General features: G+C 44.0%; 1 protein-coding gene and 1 long non-coding RNA gene across 2 annotated transcripts; both read right to left on the reverse strand.

The window, feature by feature from the left end:
* Positions 1 to 230: 230 nt before the first annotated feature.
* dusp3a (dual specificity phosphatase 3a) lies at positions 231 to 8,210 on the reverse strand. Its single transcript, XM_035144984.2, has 3 exons — positions 7,798 to 8,210; positions 2,991 to 3,223; positions 231 to 774 (listed from the first exon to the last, which is right to left on the reverse strand). The coding sequence occupies exons 1-3, from the start codon at positions 7,983 to 7,985 to the stop codon at positions 545 to 547; spliced, it is 651 nt and encodes a 216-aa protein (XP_035000875.2). The 5' UTR covers positions 7,986 to 8,210; the 3' UTR covers positions 231 to 544.
* Positions 8,211 to 11,286: 3,076 nt separating this feature from the next.
* Positions 11,287 to 15,951, reverse strand: LOC118100186. The gene is made up of 2 exons (XR_007032304.1): positions 15,873 to 15,951; positions 11,287 to 12,732 (listed from the first exon to the last, which is right to left on the reverse strand). It is a non-coding gene; the product is annotated as an uncharacterized LOC118100186 (long non-coding RNA).
* Between the last annotated feature and the right edge of the window lie 321 nt (positions 15,952 to 16,272).

A 16,272-nucleotide genomic window follows, 5' to 3' on the forward strand; every position in this document is an offset into this window, starting at 1 on the left:
CATTCCCGGCAGTGGAAAACTATGGAATGATTGTGCTATAATCTTGTATTTACAAGTTTTTAAGGATTTTTTTTTGTATAAATCAGGGCAGAGTTTTCACCGTCTGAACTTGTGGGAACTTGAGGAATGCTTCAAGTGGCTCAGCTCAAAAAAGATATAAATTTAGAGCTTTCAGGTTCGAGCGGCGAGACGTCTGCACATCTGTTCGGTGAGGAGGTAACAAAGGGGGGGGGTTGAGGGATTCGTTTGAAGTATTTGAGATCACACTCTTTGTCGGAGAAGGCAGAGGACGGACAGATGCCCCCGCTGAGCAGCAGGGAGACGTGGACCAAAGATTCAGAAAAGAAACAGCGTGTGTGTGTGTGAATGAGGAATAATTATCTACACAGATCAATGCATGTATGTCTGTGATTCTGAATAATACCCCTGGCGCGTCAGATGAGTGCTGGTTTAGTCTGGGGGGGGGTGGGGTCAGTCTCCGAGAGCAGCTGAGGCCTGTGAAAGGCATGATGGGAGGAGACAGGGGGCGGAGGGTCTCTTAATATCATTTGGTCTTTAGTTTTCCCACCTCGCCGTTCAGCTTGCCCTCCTTCGCCAGCTTCTCGTTCAGTTGGGACAGTTGGCGAAGGAAGCCGTCGTTGGGGCCGATCTCTCTCTTATGCCTCACGGTGGCCACCGCCAGCCGGGCGTCCATCTTGTGGCGGAGCATGAGGTAAGCGACGACCATGGTGGGAGAGCGGCTGTAGCCTTCTCTGCAGTGTACGTACACCTTCCCTGCAGGACACAGATACAGAGACAATAAGATGTTGGTGTTATATAAAACGCACAAAGCTGGATTTACAGAATCACGACAAACATTACCCTCCTGCCAGTGCAGTTACAGTCTTCGTACATTTTCTTTTCTCAACTCACATGAGGTCACTGTGACCTTAGACCAGGGAAATCAAATCAGTTCATCTGTGAGTCTGAGTGAACACTTGAGCCAAATTTGAGAGGATTCTCTCGAGGCGTTCGTTAGATAACGAGTTCACAAGGCGACACTTGGTTTTGTGAGGTCACAGCTTCCTTGACCTTCAACCACCGAAATCTAACCAGTTCATCTTCGAGTCCAACCGACTAATTGTACAAATATTTGAAGAGATTCCCTCAATTAACACATGAAACATGTTTTATTTCATTGTGTAAATATGAGAAAATCGTGCAGGATTCCTACGTCGTGGTGGCTTTTCAGGACAAAAAAATAAATAAAACAAAAGAATAAAAAGGAAACAAAGGAGAGCAGGAGCCCGGGGAACATGTGCTGTGAGCAAACTTGCTTAGCGAAGCATTTTCTGAGCCAGAAGATGCAAATCCAAGACCTGACCTCTGCTGCCGACTCGGCAAAGTCAATCATCTTCACTGCAGCCTCATCTCACATCGATTCCTCATCCTGCGTAAAAAAAGCAACAACTCTGTGCACACAACATGTATGTTCCCCGTATTTGTGTTGTCAGCCCTGTTTGTCTTGTTTGTGTGTAACTTTCTTTAAAGACGAGATGGAACCTCAGGAGGGATTCGACTTGGCAGCTGATGTGTCGGGCTCAGGTCACATCTGCAGATTCTGCACTTTTTCTGAAACCCAACACCGATCCGTGTCGCTCCCCTGGTATTATTCTCACATCTCTCGCCTCTCCGCTGTCATGCAATCTCCCTCCATCCTCTCCTCTTCTATCCTCCTCTGTCCTCTCCTCCTCCATCCTCTCCTCCTCCGTCCTCTCCTCCTCCTCCATCCTCTCCTCCTCCTCTGTCCTTTGCCAATGAGACAACCTCTTCAGTATCTAATCTCGCTCCCTGCCACAGATCAATGTTGATTCTACTGTATCCTCTTGTTAGACACACTGCATCGCTCACTACCTGCCAATTTTTCCTTTCTTCCTCCTCTTCCCCTCTTCTCTTCTGTTTTATTCTTTCACTCATACGTTAACTCACTCTTTCTTGTGCCTCCACCAACCCCTCCAGGCTCAGGTCACTGTGACCTTTGACCTCCCAAATCTAATCAGATCATCGTTGAATCCGACTGAACGTTTGTGACAAATATGAACAAAATCCCTCTAGGTGCTCTTTTGGTATTGTGTTCACAAAAACGGGGCGGACCACCTGAAAACGTAACTGGCGACACCCAGTGGCCGGAGGAATAAAAAGAATAAAACATACGACTTAATAAAGTTTATAAGACAAAAAAAACATGAGCTAAAATATGCTGAGACTCTTTATAGACCTGAAAGGAACGAGATTTTTTTCCCCTGCAGATTAAACGTGCTGAGAGATTCTCATTATAAAACTTTACATAGATGCAGGAAGAGTTTGTAAACATGTCCAATTCCCCACTGCAGCCTCGTGGCTTCATTAGATTCTTATGAACAATGCACCGACGCAGTTTCTCATTAAAATCCTGCAGCCGTGACCTTTTCGCTGCTCAAAGCTGAGGGGTCAGAAAATGTCAAAGATAATGTTGCACACAGCACAACGGCAAACTCCAGCAAAACCAGGCAGCAGGAGGTGAGACGCGTTCTCCTGCTTCTGCTCCTCCTTCATCCTCTTCACTCCTTCTCTCTCTCGTTACAGTACAGAAAGTCTCCTGGGATTAATCCTGTTAATCTGCTAAAGAATATTCATATGTCAAATGTCTAATTTAAGACTAATTTCCCCGGTGATTTCTTGTTTTATTCCGTTACCCAGAACAAAAGTGTCACAGCTTCTGTTTAGCACAACTAAGCTACTGTTTAAAAAAAGAGGGGTGGAGCTTTAGCGCTACAGGTGTGATGTGCGTGAGGGACATGATCTGATAATGGAATGTGGAGCAGGGCTCAGGAGTGGGTCAGATTTAGCCTGAGACGGTCACCATCTTCATCATCATCATCATCATCATCATCATCATCATCATCATCATCATCATCATCATCATCTCCTGTGTTCCACATAACAATAAATAAATGAATAAATCAACGTACCTTTTCCGTTATTGTGTGCTAGGGCCTTGTCGATGAAATCCGCCCCCTCCTCGAAGAAGGCACTGAGGATGAACTTCTCCGTGTCGTTGGCCTTGATGCCGTGGTACGTGATGCCCGTGCCGGCGTAGAACTCCTCACTGGTGTTGACGTGCATGAAGGAGGTGCCCTCCGCCACGTTGAGGACGTGCGTCACTCCGAGTTTCTGCAGTCGCATGGCGTTCTGCGCCACGAACCTGCGTGGGGGCGAGACCAGGCACATGACCACAGTTTAACAAGATGGAAACAAACGCTGAAACAAAGTTTGCGTACTTCCTCTGATGGTGAAATAAAACCTGTTTGTGATGAGAACACAGCAGCAGAACAAGACGTCTCGGACAAATAACAGCACGAATAATCACACCTGACAGATACTTCTCTGTGAGGAACACAGCGCGTCAGCACTATTTACTTTAAAGTGACATTCTAACAATGTAGGTTGCATCCTTTACGACGCTGCTGCTGCTGCTGCTGCTTCATGCATTTGGCAGCGCCGCAGCATCTCTTGATACGAGGCCAGATACTGTAAATCTGCAGTTCGGTGCACAAGCAGTTCTACATATTGTTTCTTACAACTGTGGTCGACCTGAGGCTAAATTACAGACTAATGTACAGGTCTGAAGATCCGTTACTGCAGAAACTGAAAATTGCTATAATGCTGAAGTGGGAGGTGACACTGAACCTCAGAGAAATAAGCACAATGTTTGTTTTTTAAATAAATATTTAGTATTTACTAGTTTTAAGGAGCTCATGTTTTTACACAAAAACTACAGAAGTGATTATACCCATTGAATTTTCATGCAAATCCAAATCAGGGGGTGAATCCAGGATTATTAAAATAATTTCTCTAATTTTTTTAAAAAGCAAACACACATATTCCTAACAAACAGTAACACAGCGTTTGGCTGCTCTCGTCTGATTGGCTGAGTGCCTGTGTCCACTGCTGCGATCCAACCTGGCTGCAGGCACTGTCCATTGATTCTGAATGAAATGACTCTTCTCTATACGTTACATTAAAGTTTTATGAGGCATTTAGTGTCGCTAATTAACCAAATAGAATTTATGTTTAAACACAAAAAAAACATGCTGTAGCTACTAAAGACATCGGATTCTCGAGTGTCTCAACACGTCAGAAATGGAATCACACCAACGCTGTGGATTCCAGTATAATGACAGATTCAAAAGATTCTCATCTGTATTTGCTTTATTTCGTATACGAGCATCATGAATCTCCAGGTAAAACAGCGATGTGTGCGTTTGTTGCCGTGTCTGCTTCCAGTCGATATGAAGCGGGTGCGGCGAGGTGACCCTGCAGCTCCCTGGAGGTGGCGGCCTGCAAAGCCCCCTCTGCAAGAACTAATAAAACCAATCCTCTCTGCCACCATTTTGCCTTACTAGCCACAGGGGGGAGGGACGCAGCGACCCACCAGCGACCCACCAGCGACCCACCTGCTCACGGGTCAGTAACGCTGCCATTTTACATGTTTGTGTGCATTTGGACTGAGTGTATGCGGGTGGGCATGAATGATTGAACATGTGTTCACCGTACGTCCTTGCAACTCCATGCAGAGCAGCGCTGGGTTCAGCCGAGTTCACACCCTCTCTTCCTCTCTACCTGGCCAGTCCCTGCCTCCTCCTCTTCCTCACCCTGGGATCTGCAGTCCCACAACATCCATTATTAAAGAGCAGCTTCACAAAGAGCCAAAGTGTTCCTCGTAGCAAACAACCGCACCTCGAGTCCGTCCCTGAACTGCACACGGTGGGTTCAAAGTGCTGACGGCCACAGATCTGAGAACAGGGCAAGAGTTCAGGAAATATTGTGATTTATTTCCGGATGAGAGCTTCTCACCGGCTGCTCACTTCAAGACAAGTGCTGTGCGAGTCAAAGTCTTATTGAGCTGGATTTACCTACAACAGAAAGGAGTTTTTACCCTTTTATTTCTATTTTAATTCTATTTGTTTTGAGCCTCTGTTCATGCTTTTTTTATTTTACAGCCCTTTGATCGACTGTAGTATAAATGTGCTTTATAAATAAACTTGACTTGACCTGAAAAACACTAATTTAAAAAACACTCCACAGTAAAACTATATATTCGGAGCTAAAGATGGTTAATGGGTTTGACTCCCGTGGGATCTCGTGACTCATAACTGGAACTGGGCCCATTAACCTTTTTTACATTTGACGAGTTTAACGAATATTCTTACAGACAGATTGTTTCTTTCCAATTTGACTCCTGTAATTAGACTCCACCGTTTAGTATCAGTGCATTTGTTTGGATCTCGTTTCATCGGCCTGCTACACGGTTTCGGTTGTAACGAGGTGCAACTAATACCAGACCTCAGCAGAAAGGCCCAGCGGCTCCCAGTGGTGGGAACAGTGGACAAGGCTCAGGCTCTAATCAACAATCAATATCGCTTCTCTCTGGCTGAGCCATTTGTGCGATCAGGCTTCTGTACACTGGCCTTGTTTTGGACCCCGTAAGATGTACTTTAATATTAAAATACTCCACTAATGGCCTTTGATAAGAGACATAATTCCTTCATCAGACATGAAGGCGTCTCCCTCACGGAGCAGCCGGCACATCAGAGTCTCTCCTTCACGCCTGCAGCGTTATGGCGCTCGGCGGCGTCCAGGCTCGGGACTGCCAGCACTTTGTTTCAGAGACTTGGCCGAGCAGGTCGGGCTTTTCAGATTGATTTTGTAGCAGCTCTGAGGTACAGTAATGTGCATGTGTTTCTTCCTGCACTCCGCCGGCAGAGACTGGAGCCAAACTGTCTCATCCCCGGGTCGCTTCTCTACCGTGAATCCATACAAGTGAGATTAAGAGCGGCTCTGTAAAAGCTTATATTACATTACGAGTCAGATAAAAGGCATTTGGAAAGTGTATTTTTTTTCCCATTGCTGCTTCTCGACGTCTGTTCCGACAAATTTGACACTTGAAACCAGAAAATCAACGTTTTAGAGATGCACAGCAAATGTCATTGTTCAATTACCAATCACAATAAAGGCATTCTGTTCCGTTCTATATAAATATATAAGATTATAGTTTTGATACAAGTGTTTTCCTTAGTGTTTAATCGCGGAGTCGCACCGTCATGTTTCTACGGAAGCCCACAACGGACAAACTGAACACCGTCTCCACATAGAGCCTTTCACAGGATCAGTTGGCTGCAATCTGCCACCTCACCACTAGATGCCACTAGTTCCTTCACACTGGTCCTTTAATCTGCACCTGCTTTGATCATCGTTTAGCAAATATCTGTTGGGAGCTTGGCGACAGAAGGAGGCGGAGACGCATCATCCATCTTTATTTACAGTCGCCAACTCTTCATCACTGACTTATTCATTCATGCACAAGTTTAATTTGAAAGTGTGAACAAGGCTCGATTAGCAGCTGACATGAGTGAGGATTAAGGTGTGTGGTGTTTTTCTTTGTCTCTTCGTCTTGCAGGCGGATTATTCTTCTCGTCCACGATCATACACGTCAATGCTGGAAATACCAGGAACCCTCTTTTTTATGGAACGCGGGGCTATAAATTCCTAAGGACTCGGCATGTTCATTACAAAACCAATAGCGCCCAACAACCATGGATTTATGGTTCTGCTTCTGCCTCGTACGATATGAAAATACAGTACATCCACTGCATGTATGTTGGTTTGAGGGCTCAGCACATCTCACAGCTTCACATAGCTATTATTTATCTGTCTGTTAATGTGATTAAACACAAAGAGAAAACAATGTGTTATTTATTTATGTCCGAATCACTTGATATGGACATTTCCCGGACATTTTAGTCGGGGTTTTGGCAGAAAAAGTTCCAGAAAATATACAACAATTACCTAATAACCTGTTGCTGACATAATCTTGCTCCCCATTTTACACTTTAACAATAAACACCAGCACTGATCAGAAGTTATTAGGACACGTGCAGCGCTTGAAGTTTTCTCTAGAGTTTATGAGACACGTATTTAAACACATTCAGGACAATATTGCGTTAGAAAGGTCATCAACCCCCCACTCCAGAGGAAGATCTCCTGCTGTGTTCACACATCGGATTCGCACGACTCTCTGCGGACTGTATACGAGGAGGCCAGGCGGAGAAAGTCCGCAGATAATCCGAAGTCTCGCACTCGGACATTTGGGCTCAGACATGCACCTCCTCCGGAGAGAGTGGGGAGAATCTCCGGAGTTCAGTGCACGTGTGATGAAGGTGAATATCTACAACCTCTTCATCACAGGAGCATCTCCCTGTGTCCAGCTCTTTGTTCTGACACAGAGAAACACTCCTGCTCCTGTGGGTGATGAAGAGGAGGAGGAGGAGCAGAGATGATGGAGGGAACCACTCAGGAAACACGGGTCTTTGTGTCGCCACAACATTCCACTTCTTAGAATATGTATAATTCTTGTTGTTATTGTGTGACAGTGTTGCTCTTCCTCCTCAATGTCGCCGCTGGTGCGTCGAGGACAACAACAACAACAACAAAAACAACAACCGCCTGTTGTCGTGATGACAAAGTGGAGGCGCCACAACAACAAGCCCGCCCTGTGAGCGTGCGTGCGTGTGTGCATGCGTGAGTGAGTGCGTGCGTGCAGACATGCGACACGGTTGTCATTGTCGCGTCTGGAGGAGGAGGAGGATGATGAGGATGAAGATGAGGGAGCGTCTCGGAGAACCGGTCCTACCTGTCAGACATCTCACTATGGAGGGAGGGATGGAGGGATAGAGGGATGGATAGAGGAGGAAGAGGAGGAGGAGGAGGGTGACTCACGCGTTCCCGATGTATATCCTGGTGAACACCTCGTTGAAGTGCTGCGTGGGGAGGCTGTAGAAGCCGCTGCCGTCGGACAGCAGCTCGTTGAGTTGTTGGACCGTCACCTCTCCGGTGCTCGGGGCCGGGACGTCCGCCGGGGCGGGCGGCGGCTGCTGCTGTTTGCCGGGACTCTGGTGTTTCTTCATCGCTCCCTTCTTCTTCTTCCTCCTTCTTCTTCTCCTTCTTCTCCTCCTCCTTCTTCTTCCTCCGCTTCTGTCTTTCTCCCACTAACGCTCGCGCACATCCGGTGACACGCTCGCGAGCTGCATTCCCCGCTCCGCACGTGAGTCGCGCGCGCGCCGCCTCCTCGCCCCTGAAGGTGTCTGACGGGGCGCGAGCTGCTCCACCGGCTTGTTACCGACACCGCCGAGCGTGACGCGGCGTCAACAGGTGGTTCCGGGCGAACCCCTTCACAATAAAAGCGTCCACTGAGCTGCACTTTGTCATTGTCTCTTTGTTGTTTCAACTTTGTTGTTTTTATCTTACTTTTTTATTTCATTCTTTGGATGTTCTTTGCTTTACTCGCTTTGGCATCTTTAAATAAAGTTATTATCGTTGTTATTAAAGGTTCAGTGTGTGGAATTTAGTGACATCTAGTGGTGAAGTTGCATGTTGCAGCTGAACACACCTCACCTCAGCCTTCAGTAGCCTTTAGTTGTCATAGAAACTCAAAAGGTGTTTGGTTTGTCCGGTCTGGGCTACTGTAAAAAACATGGCGGCCTCCGTAGAGAGGACCCACTCCCGATGTAAATATAAAGTATTTAAATATAAAGCATTTAAATATAAAGGCTCATTTTAGAGTAAAGAAAACCACAACTCGTACAATTTAGATGAAACACACAGGTGAAAACATCAGTAGGATTATTTTATATTCAATTTCTGCCAATAGATCAATTTGACCTAAATCTTACACTGGACCTTTAACAGGAATTCAGAGAAATGTCTGGACGTTTTCTCTAGAAATGATCAATAAAGTCCGAGTCTGTTGGTCCGGATGTTTTCTAGAACTTTTCCCTGCCTGCCCCTTCGTATGTGAGCTCATGTGAGAATATGGCAGGAAAATATCCGGGAAATTCACAGCAAGCAAAGAAACTATCCAAATAAATTATTATTGTTGTTGTTGTTATAAATGTTCAGTTTCAGGGCTTTTATTTTAAAGAAGAATTCGTGCAGCTTCCTGGTTTGTTGTGTGTGGCTTGACTCTCTCTCTCCACTGTCTCCAGCAGCAGAGCAGACACACCCCACCTCCAGCAGCAGACACTCCGGAGACTCTCCTGAACCTGAAGGGGACAACAGAGAGGACACCGTGCTGCCTTCAGGTGCAGCTCGTAACATCCTAACATCACCCACAGCACATGTTTCGTAACAACACACTGACATCAGGCACAGACATGTTCTTCCTTCACAGAGGAGCTGTTTGTGGAGACACTCGTTTTCTATGCAGGACCTACAACAAGTGGTCATTATAAACTTTACCCCTTAAAACAACTGAGTCTTCCTGAAGTTAAACTGTTAAATGACTTTTAAACACCCAGTTTTTAAAATAATATCTATTTAGTCTATTTATGTACTTTATAAAATCCAGATTTCACTGTGATCAGTGTGAATTATATGATCATACCTGAAGGACAATAATAATAATAAATGTTTCTCTCTTTGGGCTTTTGTATGAATTTTAATCTATGTTGTATTTCATCTGGACCCTGAGTCTATATAATAATAGTAATAATAATAATAACAACAATCACAATAATAATAATGATAATAATGACAATAAACAATGTGTTTGTTATAAAATCGATCTATCATCTCATTAATCACCTTTATAACCATAATAATAATATTTTTTTCTGGAGCAGATAATTTCAAGCATTGGAATAAAAATATCCAAACATGAAAAACATGTCACTGGTTCAGTTTGTGTGATTTAGTGGCATCTAGTGGTGAAGTTCCAAACTACAACCAGCTGAATCCTCCCTCGCCTCAGTTCACACACATCCTGTAGGAGGCAGTGACTCTGTTCACCACTAGATGTCAGCACCAGCCTTTAAGATGCTGTTTATTACATCTCGTGGAGCCAATGAGCCTGAACTCTGAGGTGGAAACATTATTTTTAAAACAACATTTGTAGAAGAGCTGGAAGATAAAATTTCCCATCAGTCACTTTTCATGATTATCACGATAAACGTCACTTTGTTATTTAGTTTAAAGTTTTGCTCCTGAGCGAAGGTTCTGGTTTTAAACTCCTTAAACAAACATGTTTTTAAATCTAAGTTAAATCAATCGGGTGTTAAACCTCCTCACTGTGATTAATAACTCATGTTGATATGTACTGAACCTTTCTCATGTTGCTTTGGATGAAAATCATATTGCAGTAATTGATGCTGTTTTATTCACAGCCCTAATCTGTAGTCTTAGAATGCAACACAGTTCCCTGGTGCCTCTGAACAAAGGAGAAAAGACCATAATGTATTACATATTATGGTCTGGACATGAATGGAGCCTTTAGTTTGATTGTTTCTGTCGTCTGGTCTCTGTCACTCGACTTGTTTCTCTATTGTTGTCGTGCAAAATCCCACTGAGACCTATTAACCTGTGTTAATAAAATAAACTATAAATAAAATAAATGTGGTTTGACTTCCCTCAGATGCTCTTGACCCACTTCACTTACAGCCCCATGCCAGGCATCAGTTTTGTGTTTCCATGGCGATGTAAGGAGACGCAGTGCAATACCATGGCAACAACACATCCTGGAAACTAAATTTGAGTTTCTTTTTTTGGGGGGGTTTCCTCTTCGGGATCCGTTCCAGCCCAAACACTGACCTCGTCAGGACCAGCAGACCTAACGGGGACCAGAGCTCGGACCTGAAGAGGCTGCACTTCACTTCTGAGGCCCTGGTTCAGGTCAGAGGTCACAGGTGAACGTGGCAGGTGACATGAAACCTGGTTCAAGCTGTAAATATCAATTTTGGAGGAAAACAGTTACATATTTTTTAGATTTTCCTCCAAAACTGATATTTAAGGCGATCGAAGAACATGTTAACATTTGGAGCAGATTTGATTTTTATACATCTTACAGGGAAAAATTCCTGGATCTTGGTGAAAAAATCTAATTTAAGGACCTAATTTGTGAAATTTGTTGCAGCTTGATTAAATTCAAAGGCATGTTGGGCTTTGGCAGAACTCTCCTGAGTGATATTCTAGATTTAAAACACTTGCACCATCCTTCAAATCTGCCGTTGTATTTCATTTTCTGCAGCTGTGAGGTTTTTTGCGTTACAATCCACGTAATCGCTTCTATTTATTGCCCGTTTTAAAAAAGACAGAGAGAAACGTCTGCAGCCATAAAGTGACATTAAGATGAGCAGCTGAATTAAAGGGGAGATTCTGAGATGGGATGTCACCACAGATCCCATCTGGCTGAGACAAGTCAACACTAAACATTGATTCAGTTGCGTTTTTATTGGCAGTTTCTCCCTCGCGAGGCCACACGACCAGTTAATCTGACGACCACCACCTGAGTCCCTCTGCAAATCAGCTCTCGGTGACGGGAGGTGGCCTCGTAATGAGATCAGAGTGGCACCGGGACCTGGCTAATGTCTGATATTAGCTTTCTCATCTTAATATGAAAAAAAACCCAAGTGGAGTCTGTGTGAGGCTGATTAGAGCAACAACATCTGAGTCCCACCTGTAAATCTATATATTTATAATATGAATAACTATTTCAAACATTATCTTTTCTTGGAAATTATTCATTTTTCTTTTCCTTGTCTCCTAAAATCTTTCCCCAGAGGATACAAAGCAACTGTGGCTTGAAAATGGTTCATCAGCAATGCAGTGGATTCTGGAAATATTCAGAGCCTTTAAAAATGTACTAAAAAGGAAAATATCAGACTCTTTCCTGTGACACAGCTGCCTCTCATTTCTCTTGATCGTCTCCTGTGATCGATGCACCTGATTGGACGGGATCCGGACTCACCCGCTCATATCAGGTCTCAGAGCTGCTGCTGCACGTCGCAGCCGTGAGGTCACAGGAGCAGCCTGCGGAGCTCGAGGCTCAGAGCTGGGCTGCAAAACATTTCTGCTGCTTATATATAAATTAGAACGTGGGTCTATTCCTTTGCACGTGCACATCTGAAGAGCAGACACAGTCATTCTCAGGTCAAAGACTGAAAGGTTCTCTGAAACCTGTGTGGGCGAAACATTAATACATTAATGGGTTTTTCTTATTTAGATTTTATGCTTTAAAAATATCATTTTTAAATTGTCACTGTCCGGGAAACACCAGCAGAGGTCCACGTGTCACTGGCCCGTCAGCGTCTTCCCTGCTACTTTAAAGCTAAATCCAGAATCTCCACATCTGAGCTCCAGGTTGGTAGTTGAGTTCCAAGAATATTCATGACCCCCGGGAACCTTTTCTAGATTCAGTGTCGACTCTTCAGAGAGAATCTTCATTAAGATCTAAAATAAAGTTTCCTCTCAAAGAGCTTTCTGGATGAAGGAGTTCTCCCCCCCCACCCCCAGCCTTTGCTTGATTATCCAGATGGTCTCTGCATGTGCTGTACTCCATCACTGAGAGCTGCCTCCATACATGCTCACGCTATTGTGATGCATATCTGCACGTGTGCCTTTTAGCAACGGGCTCTTTTCACGGCAGAGCCTCCATCAATCTGAGCTCCTTTCACTCCCGGTGACCGCGGCTCAGTCCGGCTCGCGGCCCGAGGCTTTGTGGGACGTCAGTGGAAGGTTGTTTGTCTCGTGTTGGAGGATGTTCAACAAAAGAGGTTTCCACAGCAGGAGGTCGACGACAGGGCTGATGTGTTGATGGATCAAACCATCTGCCGGCCGGACACCTTGATCCGACCTGAGGAGACGGAGCTGGTGTGGAAAGATCTCAAAGGGAAAGATCAGAAGAAATCTGAAGGAATACTCAGAACTAAAAAAAAAAACACAAAACAAGTAGTACAAAGAATTATAATAATACTAAAAACACAAAATATATAATACTACTAAAAACACACAAAACAAATAATACTACTAAAAATTATATTAATAAAAAAAGAATTAATATTGTAAGAAAATACAAAACAAATGCTAGAAATAAGAATTCTTTAAAATAATAAAGATAAAAACAAATAATGCTACACAAAAAATACAAAACAAATAATACTACAAAACAAAAAATACAAATACTAAAAAAATAAATACAAACAAATTGTGAAAGGTACAAAGGTCTTACTAGAAAATAATACAAAAATTAACTTCATCCATATTGATCAATGTCACTGGTAACGATTAATATTCGATGACAGAACAATAAGCAGCAACACAAAAGCTACAGGACTTGTAAAAAGCAGGTCATGTAGTTGTGGGTTTACATTTTCCCGTGTAACCAGATTATCAGATTATTCCGCTGTGCATTGTCACAAGAATCCAGTCATTGTGATATAACGTGACCCCGTGAGATTATATAAGAACTTTTTCAAATCTAATTCAACACAGAAACATTGTTTAACAAGTCGGAAACATTGTCTTACATAAGGACCCATTATATATATATAATATCTCGTGATTCATGAGCGAGGCCCTGTTAGACAAACGGCTCCTCTTGTCTCCCCACGCTCTCTTCCTGGGGGTCATTACTTCAATCCGTCCAAACACAGATCACCTCAGACCACACACAGTTATCACATCATCGCTCTGTGGCTGAATGACATCGAGGCCGAAACGACACGTGAGAGAGAGACACACAAACATGTCGGCTGTAAAATCGCATTTCAGGAAAACATGGGGCGGGGGGGGTTGCTGTTGTTTGTTTGTGGAGGATCTGACGCTGGAGGATGTTAATGAGTTAAACTCTGAGCGGAGCCTTGGAATCACAGTGAGCTCGTACAAGCCCGTGTTGGATAATCACGGAACGACCTTGTTTTCTGTGAATTATGAGAAGTGGGTTTTGAAAACAAGGTGAAAAAGATCTCTTCTCTGTTTTCTGCACGATATGAAGGACCTGACAATAAAAGATTCCTTCATATGACTTGATTTATAAAGTTCATAATTCACATGATTAGAGGGGAATCGGTGAAGATGCGTTGTTTGGTTGCAAAAATCGTAGAAAACTACCACCAAACGCAAAAGCAAATTTTTCGTGAAACTCAAGATGAATTATTTGAGCTTAAATGAAAAAAAAAAAAGACTTCTCCATGTTAGTGAATAGGACATGGACCAAACTAACAAATACACGTAAAATAATAACATTTCCAAGATGTATGTTCGAGTGTTGATGTTTCTGGTACGTTTGGTTTTAATTGGTTATTTGATGCTGTAGAAACAGATTGAAACAATAATGATTGACAGCTGAGACTGACTCGTGATCGGTTGGGAACGTACATCAGCTGAGACTCAGACTCTGGATCCGCCATCTTGCACCGAAGCGTTTAGATCCGGAATATTTTAACCTTATTACACAGAACCAGAACCGATCCTGGTCTCACTCTCTCCTCTCTCCCCGATTGTTCTCCCCTCACCCCCAACGCTCAACGCTTGAGTCCAGTGCTGCAGGAGGTTTTCTCTTTTCCCACGGTCGCCAAGTGTTGGGTTTTTCTCTAACTTTGCCTATGAGATAAAGTGTGTTGTGATTTTCAGTAGTGTATATAATCATCCATCTTTATATCTGATCTATAGATAGAACAGCTCCTTCTCCTGGGCCATTATCAGGCTGATTTTGTGCCTTAGAGACAAAAGGAGTCGAGGTTTATCTCCTGATCTGAGCCGCGCGAGTGTTTTATCCCCGTTTCTAGAGGAAGCTGCCAGATTCCCAGAGCAGCTCCGAACGGATTAATGGAGTTCCTCAGAGTGGCCTGTGTGATGGAGCTGTGATTAGCATTAGTCTACTGGGCAGCGTTCACTTCTATCTTTAGACCCCTGCCAATAGTCGGCTGGATATAGCCGGCGAGACGTATTGACGTGTGGCTGAAGTAGATCAGCGTGTCACTGCTGCTGCCGATGATGTAATTCCTGTTTAATTTAGCACTTAACGCTCACGTTTGTGCCAAATGCGATTAGTGAGAATTTACTTATAGAAACTACACGACTGGCTGAGTAAATACAGCTCAAATCCCCGGCGCTGGGTCCGCTTGTCCATCGGTGCCGTGCATCCAGCGTCGAGCTCTGACTCGGATCACAAACACGCATGACTGAGGATCATTTGAGAAGATAAGAGGGAAGTTGGAAATGTATTTCCATCGCCGCAGGGCTGGTAAGAAAGCAGGCGTTCTGCCATGATGTTCGGTTTTCTTCATAAATCATGTGAGGGTTTGCAGGAGATGGTGGGAAATAAAAGACGCTCAACATATTTGGAAATGCTGTTTATCCACGATGCGTTAATCTGAACGACACAATATCAGAGGTGCAGACAGGTGACGAAGAGAAACAGGAATAAAATGGAGAGAATATATCTCCTCACGAAACACAGTGATACTTTAGGTCCAGACGACGTTTTGGCTCATCTCCATCAACATCTATCTCCATATGAACGCAGATGAATTTAAAAAAGCAGATGGTCGACGCATTTCTGTCCCAAACTCTTGTCCACCTGCAAACGCTTCACACTCACATGCAGAATCTGTTTGTAGAGAAGACTCAGGTCCTGACAGCACTTGGTGAACTAAAGATGAAGTTTAACACAGAAAATGTCCACATGCAACAAGTTAATCTACATTAATTTAAAGAGTTTTTGTCGCCTAATAACCAGACAGGATACAAACTGTATACAGGTCTCCTGCACTTCATAATTTGAATACTGTTTGATTTGCAAATCAATATTCGACCGCAGACTGGCATGGTTTGTAATTTCCAAACTACACTGAGTAAAGTGAACAACCCCACAGACGATGAATAATTCAGAAAATCCAACCTGCTTCTCTAACTTCTACAGAATGAATATTTATGATATATCAGCGTTGGATCAAATCTTTTTCTGCTTATTAAAGTCTTTTGGACAATCGTTGCACAATATCCCACAAACGCTCAATTACCTGAGCTGTGGTTTGTGCCTCTGCGGTTGATAAAGGGCTCCTCGTGCACTTTTGCACTCGTGCACTCCACCGAGTGCCTTCGAGCACTGTGCTATCTTTAGCTGCTGTTGAAGCCTTTACCACTGGCCTCCTCTTCCTCCTCCTCCTCCTCCTCCTCCTCCTCCTCCTCCACCCACTCGTCCTCCTCCTCCTCCGCTCCCCTCAGCCCACTCACTGGCTGCACGTGCCAACATGCACACTTATGCATGCTTGCACACAACCATCAAGCCCATGACTAACATGCGCACTGCATAACTGTTACCGGGCAGATTGGTGGGAGCAACCTACTTCTGGGCTGACATGAGGCTGATGTTTGTTTGCTCCGTGCAGAGTGAGCGCCTGACTCTCGTTTCCCCCCCGA

This window comes from Hippoglossus stenolepis, chromosome 21 (assembly GCF_022539355.2).
Source record: "Hippoglossus stenolepis isolate QCI-W04-F060 chromosome 21, HSTE1.2, whole genome shotgun sequence".
NCBI lineage: Eukaryota > Metazoa > Chordata > Actinopteri > Pleuronectiformes > Pleuronectidae > Hippoglossus > Hippoglossus stenolepis.